This window comes from Phascolarctos cinereus, unplaced genomic scaffold (genome assembly GCF_003287225.1).
Source record: "Phascolarctos cinereus isolate Bilbo 61053 unplaced genomic scaffold, phaCin_HiC Scaffold_8;HRSCAF=390, whole genome shotgun sequence".
NCBI classification, from domain to species: domain Eukaryota; kingdom Metazoa; phylum Chordata; class Mammalia; order Diprotodontia; family Phascolarctidae; genus Phascolarctos; species Phascolarctos cinereus.
In genome coordinates, this window is record NW_027556291.1 from 5,319,264 (window position 1) to 5,330,498 (window position 11,235).

General features: G+C 50.8%; 1 protein-coding gene across 1 annotated transcript in view; it reads right to left on the reverse strand.

Annotated features, from left to right (window-relative positions):
- Nucleotides 1-10,867, reverse strand: part of TRPC5 (transient receptor potential cation channel subfamily C member 5) — a 73,338-nt gene extending 62,471 nt beyond the window's left edge. Inside the window, exons 1-2 of the mRNA XM_078147824.1 lie at nucleotides 10,490-10,867; nucleotides 194-715 (exon numbers count right to left, since the gene is read on the reverse strand). Coding sequence (XP_078003950.1) covers nucleotides 194-715; nucleotides 10,490-10,867 — 900 coding nt within the window. The remainder of the gene's footprint in view (nucleotides 1-193; nucleotides 716-10,489) is intronic.
- Between the last annotated feature and the right edge of the window lie 368 nt (nucleotides 10,868-11,235).

The window sequence follows — 11,235 nt, forward strand, 5'->3', positions numbered from 1 at the left end:
CCAGTGACCCTGTCTTGAGAATGGGCTAACCTAGGGGGAGTGTTTAGCAAACCTTGAAGCTAACATAAGTGTTGTCTCTTGCAATTACTGTCGTTGAGGTGGTGGCGGTGGTGGCAGAGGGCAGGGCCTGAGAAGTGAGCCAACTGGCAGCTCAGACATCAGGCCTTGTGAGCTAATGCCTGGGAGTCCTTACCTCTTTCTGCTGATACTTGATTGCCACCTTCAGCTTGGCCAGGTCGTGGCACTTCTGGGGGTCGAGGTCCTCGGCGTGGCCATCGCGGTGGTTCAGGATGATTTCCAGCTCCCGGGAGCTGCGAGCCTGGTCCAGGAGGTCTTTGGCAAAGCGCTTGCACTGCTGGGACAGCTCCTCATACTCAGCCTTAAACTCATTCTCCACCTTGCTGAGCTCCTTGAGCTCCCACCCAAGGCGGAAGGCAGTCAGGATGGGGTCCTCGCTGGACAGGGCGATGAGCGAGGGGCTGGCCAGGGCCTTGTAGATGTTGAGACGTGAGCGGGAGTGCCGCAGGCTGTCCACCTCTGAGCCGGACACACACTCCACACAATTGCAGCGAATCTGGTGGGGCCGGGGAATGGCGACCCTGCGTTGGACGAGCAATTTGATGATCTCGTAGTTGTTGGTGTGGGCAGCCAGCATGATGGGCGTGATGTCCGGGGTGAACTCTGAGAACTGGGTGTCCATCATCAGAGTGGGGACCTAGGCCAAGACACACAGACATGGGAGAAGCAGCAAAAGTTGTTAAGCTCAAGACGATGAGAGAGGTACGTGTTCAATGAGGGCCCAGTGTGGTGGTGAAGTGCGTGTGTGCATGTGTGTGTGTGTGTGTGTGCAACATTTGCACTTATATCTACCATCAGAAAAATGGACACAAACCACATGAGTCAACGAGTATTGTCTGACCTGTTACCATGAGCAAAGTACCATGTCAGCTCTGTGGGGGATGATGCCATGCTAAGAGTCCCTGCCCCAGTTTTGTTTGCTGTTGGTATGATCTTGAGCAAAGCACTGAATCTCTCTGGGCCTCAGTTTTTCCATCTCTCAAATGGGCTGTGAGACTAGGAGAAGCTTACTCCATAGGTAGAAATCACAGGCTACACAGCTGGGAGGGCCCTTCACAGAAGAGGGCACAACTCTTAGGCCTCAACAATACTATGTTCCCTTAGGACTGCAAAGACTTTTCTTTGTACCAGCTTTATGAGGGAGGTGTCACAGGTGTTACTGGTCACTTTGGGCCAATGAGGAACCCCAGAGTGATGCCGTGGCTTGCCCAGGGCCCCATAACAAGTGCGAGGGCCCGGATTCCTAGTCAAATATGGCACTCCTCTGTTTGCTTTCTCTCAGGATTCCAAGTCACCCTGGGTGCTCCTGGCCTCTCATTAGAAATTGAGTTCCGAGAAGAAAAGAAATATTGTGTGGAGGGAAGAGGGAGGAATGGACAGGCTCAGCTATTCAATTGTTTTAGCACTGCTTCTGGTTGGTATGGGGAGCAGCTCGGTTTGGGGGCTCAGAGCAGGCTGAGCAGTGGGAATGAATGTGAGGCCTTTGCTTTCCAGCCTTGCTGTGGGGCCTTTGGGAATTTGAAATGGGACTTCCCCGTGCAAAAGGCAGTCCCGGTGCCGCAATCCTACATAATATAAGGTGCAGCCATGTTGCCCCCCTATTCAGTAAGCTCCATGGCTCTCTAGGGCCTCCAAGATCAAATGTAAAATGCTCTGGTTGGTGTGAAAGGTTTTCAGAAGCTGCTCTGTGACCCAGAGGCCCGGCCTCTGGCTGCTTCCCCAACAAGATGGCCCATTCCCTGACTTGGGCCCCTTTCCTGGGAGCTCTTCAGCCTCACCTCCACCTCTGGGCTTCCCATCCCCCTTAATTAGTGCTTCCTCTCTGTGCATTTCTTCCCTGTTACCCTAGTTGTTTGCAGGGTGTCTCCCCCATTAGCTTGGGGGCTCCTGGAGAGCCTCAGCATTGTCTTCTGCTCTTTTTTGTTTCCCCAGGCTTGGCACAGTGCCTGGCACACAGTAGGCACTTAACAAATGCTTCTTGACTGACTGGCATACAGCAGTCACTTAACAGATGCTTGGTGTGGGGTGGGCAGCTGTCCCGCAGATGGGTGACATGTGCATTCATGACACAGTATTATAGTACAGTGGACAGAATAAGCTTGGGCTTAAGCCGCCTTCTCTTAGATCTCAGCTCAATTCTTGTGACAGATGGGAACGGAGGAAGATAGCATCTCACCCACTGCCACAGACTGTCCAGAATTCTCCTAAGGTCACTTTTCTCAAGTACTCCCAATAATAGCCAGCTGGACCTTGAGTCACCCAGGTTCACTTCTGATACTATCTCTATGGCCCTGGGTAGGTCACTTAACCTCAGTTTGCCTCAATTTCCTCTTCTACAAAATGGGGTTGACAATACCAGTAATAGCCACCTGGCAGGGCTGTGGTGAAGCTCACATAGGATGCTAATATGGAAAGCCTTTTGCAAATTATCCAAAGGCTACAAGTCAGTTATTATTGTGATTAACTGATCCAAGTTTCTAATTGGAATTCTCAAGCACCCTATTGTGCCCAGTTCTTTTGTGGAATGGCTTTATTGCCAAGACAGCTTCTTCCCAAACAAATGCGCAAAGGCAGAACCCTGGGGGTTTATGAGCAGGATGGGCCATCAGAGGCCAGTTAGGCACACCCATCCCTGAATGGGGAGTTCTCCAGCAATGCACCTGACACACGCCCTTTGCTTATTGAGATCCTCTTCCTAGCGTACTTCCAGGGATGCCCAGCCTGATGGGCAGCCAGCTGGAGCAGTGGGGCTGACATCATCCTCTCCGCCCACAAGGCCACCCAATAAAGCCAAAGGTCAGTGTTCTCTAGCACCACAAAGAAAGGCTGCAGTCATTTACACTCTGTTCCTTGGGAATGAAGACTGATGATGCGTCTGAGCTTTGTGTGGTCCAGATCTGCTCCGTTCAACAGTTTAAGGAACTAGCAGTGTGGAAACCTTCTACCAATACAGATCAGGCTCTCTGTGACTGACAGTCCTAGTGAGTTGCCTGGGACAGTAGGAGGGCATTGTCATGGTAGCTAAGGAAGAAGGAGCCATAGGATTTAGCTGTTAAATTCAAATTCAATAAAGATGTGTTAAGCATTTACTAACTGCTAGGAATATGAATAAGGAAAAGAAATACAGTGCCTGCCCTCAGAGACCTTACAATCTAATTTGTTGTTCAGTTGTTTCAGTCCTGTCTGACTCTCTGTGACCCCATTTGGGGTTTTCTTGGCAGAGATGCTAGAGAGGTTTGCCACTTCCTTCTCTAGCTCATTTTGGAGATGAGGAAACTGAGGCAAACAGGGTGAAGTGACTTGTCCAGGGTCACACAGCTAGGAAGTGTCTCAGGCTGCATTTGAATTCAGGAAGATGAGCCTTCCTGACTCCAGGAAGTGCTCTGTGCACTATGGCGCCACCTAGCGGCCCCTAACAATCTAGTGGGGAAGACTACCTGAGGAAGCTTTGGAAATGGGCTCTGTGTGTGTGTGTGTGTGTGTGTGTGTGTGTGTGTGTGTGTGTGGTGATGGGGAGGGGGCTAGGGAGTGGTATGAAGTTGAGACCAAGCCGAGCCAAGTCCAGGTTCTCCCCTGTCTAATGGAAGGCTCTGGACAGAGTGGAGTGCTCTACCCTCCAGTCAGGGCAGAGGAGGCTGAGGGCAGGGGGAACATTGTAGGATTTCAGGTGATCTGCTTATCCTGGGAGGGGCAGCTTGTTCTGTGGAGTTGAGACCAAGCTCCATTGTGTGCTGGGGTTCAAAGCCAGACTGCAAGGGCTGAGGAGTGAGTAGGGAGTGGGAAGTGGGGGTGAGTATGTGGGAGGCAGTGGAGACATAGCGGAGTCTGGCAGGGCTGAGGGAAGAGTCTTATGTATGGGGGGACTTGTCTGGATTTGCAGAAAGGAAGAGATTGGAGATGAGAGGGTGGCCAAAGGTGACCAGTTAAGCATTCTCAAGTGCTGCCTGTTGGAGATGGGGCACCATAGCACTCAATGGAGGCAGTGATGGGGCAGGAGGGTGACGTGGCTGACAGCCCCATCAGGTGGCCCTTTCCCTTCAAAGTCACCTGGCTGGTGCATGCTTTGGATGTGGCTTGCCACCCTAGGTGTACACGTGTGTGCATACGTGCCTGCTGTCTCCTCAATTGGATTGGGAGCTCCTTGAGGTGAAGCCTCACAGAAATGCTTGCAGCTCCACTGACTCCTACGGAGCTACCCGATCTCTTTTCAGAATACTGCCTATCTAGCCAGGCTGCCCCCAGCTTGTGCTGGCCTATGTGGAGCCTTGCACCCCAAGTTTCAGACTTTATACTCACCCTTTTTGACTTTCATCCGTGCTGGGCAGTGCCCTGGTTACGGGCAGTAGGAGGACCTTGTGGAGGGTTCCTTAGTTTTCAGTTCTGGCTCCCTAGGTATTCCTAAGCGGTGGGGGTGGGGCTGCCACTCACTAGGCCTTCCTGTTGCCCCATATATGCCCATACCTGCTCAGCCCCAGCTTTGAGCCTCACCACTGCCTCCTTTAAGACCCTTCTGCAAAGCCAGTGTGGTTTCGTGGAAAAAAGTGTGGGATTTAGATTCAGAAGGCTTGGGTTCAAATTCAGACTCCCCTACCCACCTGTGTAACTCTGGGAAAGGCATTTATCTTTTTTATCCTAGATAGTTCCTCCAGGTTCCTAACTTGGGTCTTGACAAGAGGTTGTATCACATGACCTTTAGGGGCCCTGCTAGCTCTGGGCCTATGGTCCTATGACCTCAATGGTGGCAGGAAGTTGCCTTTCATTTCTTCCAAGTAGCAACACTCACAGGTTTCCCACTGGGGGTCTCATTTGCCGAGCTCCGCCTCAGAGCCTTCCAAGATAGGCCTTTGGGAGGGGCGGCCCCAGACTGGGCACAGCTCTGCCATGGCACGGCCCCTCAAGTCTTCTCGGGAGACTTCAGGCCACTAGCAGGTCTCTGCTCAGCCCATTAAGATAAGTGGGTGACTTGCAGGCACACGGTGGCCAAGAGGAAATGACTGGCCTGGCTGAAGCATTTGTGCTTCATCCTGCCTGCGCTCACTGCTCACTGCCTGCCATTGCCCAGTTGTGGCAGGTTCTTCCCACAGTCTAGGAGCTGAGTCCCAGCAAAGGTCTGCAAATGTTTTGGTGATCCCCTCTACTGAATCATGTATTTACCCTCCCCCACCTCATGAAAAGAAAATCAAAAGAAAATGTTTCCCTCACATAATTTCCCTTCATCTGATATCATTGATTATTTCTCAGCTGCATTTCCAACAAGCCAAGGACAGTTTGTCCTGACCACGGTAGCACGTACTCTTCCTTCTCCTCTTCCTCTTCCTCTTCCTTTCGGCCTACCCATGTGTCATTTTCCTGCCCCCTGCTACTCTTTGCCCCCTACATCCTGCCACCCATGGCCTAGGGCCCATTGGCCTCACAGGACACTTTCCTAGAGAGATGAGCAGTGCCATAGGATGGTGGCAGCTGCCTGGTCCATCTCTGTAGGGCAGTCAACAAACATTTACTAAGTGCTTCTTATGTGCCAGGCACCAAGGTAAGTGTGGTCCCATAGGGGATGCAGAAGGATGCCCATGAGCCCTGCACTCAAGGCCCTCTACACAATCCTCCACCAAGCTGCCTAATTGGTCCTCCTGCAGTGTGGGTCTGACCACATCCCTGTCCTGCTCCCAAAGCTTCACAGGCTCCTCCTATTGGCTCTAGGCTACATCAATACAAAAATCCTCTGGTTGGCATTTAGAGCCTCAGTTTGGCTCTTAACTGGGGCCATACTCCTTCTCATCAGATACTTCATGCTCTGCAGACAAGCGGGTCTATTTGTTCTTAATAAGATATTTCAGTTCCCACCACCATGCTTTTGCAAAGGCGGACCTCCCCGCCCCCCACCTCTCACCCCATGCTTGGAATGTCCTCCCTTCTCCCCTCCCAGAATCATAGCTCACATTTCTATAGCCCTTCAAGGTTCAGATGAAGGAACTGAGGACCAGAGAGGTTCAGTGACTCATCTGAGGCCACAGAGATCACAGCTAGCAGAGCTGGAATCCAAAGCAGGTCATCTGATTCCAAAGTCAGTGCTCTGCCTGGCACGGTGGCCAGAGTGCTGATCAGGAAGACCCGGCTCCAGTCTGGCCTCAGACACTGCGTAGCTGTGCAACCCTGGGAAAGTCACTTCACCCCTGTCTGCCTCAGTTTCCCCATTTGTATAATGAAATGGTGGGATCCACTGCTCTTTAAGGCACCTTCCAGCTCTAAAGATGTGGTCCAATGATCAGTCTGGTGATACAGACAGATTCTGAGCTCTGGAAGAGCAGCAAAAGGGAGAACTCATCCACAAAGGCTGGAACAACCTGGGAGAACTTCCCAGAGGAGGCAACATTTGGTGTGTACTTTGAAAGGTGGCCTGAATTGAGAGAGGTAGAGGACAGAAGAGAGAGCTCGAGGCCACAGGGAGGTCAATGCCATGACTCCATTGTAGTCATTCCTAGATCCCTCCCATTGCTGGGCTTATAATAAATGGCCCTGTGCATGAACCTACCCAGACACACTGGAAAGAATATTGGTCTTAAAGTCTGAGGCCATGGGTTTGAGGCCTGGTTCAAACAGTTCCTAACTGTGTGGCCTTGCGGGGAGCCACAACCTCTCAGAGCCCCAGTTTCTTCATCTATTAGATAAGGATGATCAATGCCCTGCTTCCCTTAATTCAACATACACAGTGTGTGTTAAGCCCTTACTCAGGCCTAGGTCCCGGACTGTTAAGGAGCTCACATTAAACACCGCTGACTCAGTCCTCACAGGGTTGGTGGCTGGTGTGAAGAACAAATGGGAAAAGGGTGGAGAAAGGGTTATGGCAAACACAGAAGCCATCAGCAGGTGAGAAGAATCAGTTTTCAATTAGCTGGGCCCCTCCTGAGAGGGACCAGCCAAGTGCCTTGGGTAAGTATGGCTTTCTAGCTCTGCTCGATGACCCTGGAGAGCCAAATTAGCAGTTAGCTACAGAGTGGGGACCGCCATGTTTTCAATGAGCAGAGCCTGCTCACTGACACCCGAATGGCAAATGCCCATCTCCCTCCTCCATGGCACCTCTGGAATGCCAGTGTGTGATGACATCTGGACTCTCAGCTGGATATCATTGTCCCAGCGCCAGGCCGACTTTGGGGGAGCAACAGACTGACTAGGGTGGGAGAAGTTCCATTTTCAAGTCTGCCTTTGGCAATGACATGGGTCACTGGTCCAGTGGAGCAGCACTGGCCTTGGAATTAGCAGCCTGCCTCTAAAAGCCATACTTTGTCTACTGTTCCTCAGGAAGGCCCCTTGTCTAGGGATCCAGTCAATTTTGAGACTTGCTAGATGGCCAAGTCACTAACTTCTGTGAGTCTCAGTTTCCTCATTTATAAACTGGGAATAATTGTACCTATGTTTCCTAATTCACAGGTTGTTATAAGGAAATCAATATGTATTTACTGATCTATTTCTCCCCATAGTAAATGATAACTTCCTTGAGGTCAAGGACTTCTCGTATTTTTGTATTCCTATAACCTAGCCCAGTGCCTTACACATTTTTCTGCGAGGGAAAGAGAAGGGGGTTGGGGAGTCCAGAGCCATGTGAATTCATGTCCTGGTGGGGAAACTTCCTCCAATGATGCATACCAGCACCAAATCTGTAACTTCAAGTTGCCTGGGACCCTTTGAGATTAGATGACTGGTCCATGTGCTCATATACTTTGTATGTGTCTCTCAGAGGCAGTATTCAAAGCTAGGGTTTCCTGATTCCAAGGCTGGCCCCTTGATAAATTGATAAGTGCTTGTTGGACTGGCCAGGACCGAGGTACACTAGAAGTGGGGCCCGTTATCATCAGAGTATGAACTGCTCATGGCAAGGTGTTGCCCGCCCCCAGTCTCTTCTCAGAACCAGCTGGTCCCTCTTCAGTCTGCTCTTTTGGCCTAGACCTAGGTTGCCACAGTCAAATCAAATCAGAGAATTGAAGTCATTCTCCTGATCAGTCTGGAATAAAGAGCAGCTCTTGTCTTTGAGGATTTAGGCAACAGTCTGAGAGTTTCCTCTATAATATGGAGTGGATTGCTTCCATTCTAGACTTTAGCGCGCCCTTTTCTATCAGGTGCCTGTGAATCACGGGGAAGGAAAAGAAATTTGTCTCTGCGATCCAATCTCTAGAAGGGGGCCTCTGATTCCCCCAATGCCATGGCCCATCCACCATGTCAGCTCTCTACCATGGGCTCAGGATTATACCTGAGTGCCTTAGTCCCAGAGCCCGCTGTTCTTTGGCAAACCCTCCACCATTCCTAAACAGAATAAAGCCTCCCTCAGTGGAGGTGTTGAGACAGCTTTGCTAGCACATCAGGGAAGTCAGTGTGGATTCGGAGCCATCTGTCATAGACAAATAAGGATGGCAGACTCCAGAGAACCTGAGGGGGAGGGGCAGCAAAGTCAGGCAATGCTGGCCTCTTTAGAGAAGTCTTTGAAGGCCACTGTGCTTGAGCAAATTCAAAAGACTGTAGGCTTCTTGAGGGCAGGGACCAGCGGGCTTTTTTGTGTTTGGATCCGCAATATCTACCACCGTGGGAGGCACATAATCGGGACTTCACGAATGCTTATTGAATGTTGAATTGAATACTGAATATTGACCCCAAAGACTAAGGTCTCTAGTCAAATAAGAGAGCCAGCTATGGTAGGGTGGGGATGGAGGGGTGGCACAAGGAAAAGCAAAGCAAGTGAACAGTGTGCAGAGGATTCCACCCCCCCCCCACTGTGGCTGCCCAACTGTCTTATTATCCTCCTGCCTTTGCCCAGAGAAAAGTCCCACAGTAGGAGACTAAACCCACTAAGAAATGCTGAGGAAACCAGCTCACTGTGTGGCTTTGGGCAAGTCTTTTCTCCTCTCTGGACCCTTAGTTTCCTCATCCATTAGATGAAGAGGTCAGTCTAGCTGGTCACTAAATTTATTTCTAGATCTAAAGGCCTTTGTTACCTAATATCTGACCTTTGTTAGTGAATTTCAAGTTGGAATCAATCCATCAAGGGACCTCAGTAGGCACCGAGTTTAAGCCGTACCAGCCCCAGCCAAGCGGCCAGCCAGCCTTTGCTAGAAGGCCCGGATGAAAGGGAGCCCATCCCATTTTGGGATGGATCTCATTGTGCCAAAGGTTTTCTTGCCCTCTTAGGCCCAAATGTCCCTCTCTTGCTCATGGTTCTGCTCTTTGGGGCCCAGCAGAATCCCTTTTCCCCATGACAACTCTTCAAATATTTGAAACCAGCTCTCAGGTCTTCCCTCTTCCCCTGCCCTCCACTTGTTTTCTCCCTTCTTTTCATTGATCCTCATATGGCATGGCTTCAAGGCCTCCACCAGCTTGGTTGCCATCTACTGGATATTTTGCAATTTATTATTGTTTTTCCTAAACTTCGGTACCTAGAACTGAACCAAATCCTGCAGATGGGGTCTTATGAGGGTACCCCATAGGGGGCAATCACCTCCTTATTTCTGGAAGCTGGGCCTCTCTTCCTGTAGACCAAGTTCTCATTGTCTGAGGACCATCCACACCTCTCTACTTTCCTCATCCTCATAACTTCCTTGTGAGGGCTGTGGGGCCAAGGATGACCATTTCACTTTTGCAATTAAGGGTCACCACTAGCTAATAACCATTTATCAACTTCTTTACAGCTTCCAAAATCCTTGCCCATCCCAGAGTTCATTTGATCCTCTCAGCCACCTTTGAGTAATGCAGGGCAGGAATTATCCCCATTTGACAGATAAGGAAACTGAGGCTGAATGGCGAAGTGACTTGCTTAAGGTCACACAGCTAGTTAGTGACAGTACCAGAACTTGAACCCAGGTCTCTGTGCCATACTTAGCACAGTTCAGTCCATCACTAGAGCTTCTCCTAGACTCCACTGCTTTCTCCCCTAATGACCACCAAAACCTCTCTCCCCGAATAGGACGCCATCAATGGCTCCTAAAGTCAGTGGGTAGAATGGAGCAGGTTGGTTATAACTACAATTGGTCAGCTTCTGATCCAGAACTTCTCCTAGGTTTACCAAGCAGGAAGCTAGAGAAGGATTGAGAACTTTACCAAGTGATAAATGGACTCTCTTCCAGGTTCCCGGCCCCAGCAGAGGGCCAAGAAGGGGACATCCCCACCCCATCCTCTTGCAGCCTCTGGCCTTGTCCCTAGACCCGCATTTCTTTAGTTGTAGGTTGTGAGTGTTGACCGGCCAAGCTGCCTGGACAGGAGGCTAAGCTAGCCTCAGTAGCTGCCTCCAATCTCAGCATTTCCTCCTGAGAAAGTAGGAGAGGGGAGGTAGAGGAAGGCGGCCAGGGCAACATGGCAGGGGCTGAATGTTCCCCTGCTGCCCCAAGCTGTTGTACCTAGCCCCCCGCTCCTCCCCCAAGGTAGCCCTCACCTGCTTCTCGCCACTGGGCTTCCGGTAGCTGAGCAGCAGCTCCACGGCCCCAACCACCTCCTTGCGGATGGCATAGAGCAAGGCGTCGCCCACATACACACTGTGGTTCAGCAGCAGCTCCATGATCTCCAGGTTCTCATTTTCTATGGCAATGAGCAGGGCGCTGCGGCCCAGGGGGTCCATGCAATTGATGTTGACGTTGTAGTAGATTTCGGCCTCCTGCAGAACCTGCTTCACACTGGCATAGTCACCCTTCTCCACGGCAGTGAGGAAGGCCTTTTCCTCTGCAGAGAGCTCAGCTTCTGCTCTCACGATCTGCAGCGGGATGCGGTCCCGGTAGGGCGAGTAGTTCACCTTTTTGTAGTAAAGTTGGGCCATGGTTCATAATGGCATAGAAACCTGGGTGGGGAAAGAAAGAGAGAACATGTGTCAAAGAGTCTCAGGGCCTCAAATGACCATGGGGGATGGGCACAGAGGGGAGGGAATATCTGTGGGCCAGCTGGTCATTGAAATCATACAAGATCACAGAGTTAGAGGTGAAAGGGACCTAGGAGGCCACCTGGGTCACTCCCCTCATTTTACAGAGAAGAAAACTGAGGACTTGCCTAGGGTCCAATAGAGAGTAAGTGGCAGAGGCAGGATTGGGTCCCAGGGCCTCTGATTCCAGGATCTTTTGACTGTGGCCAAGAGCCTCTCGATTGAAAAAATCTCAAACATGTTTTCAGCACAGAATTTCTGCTCAACCT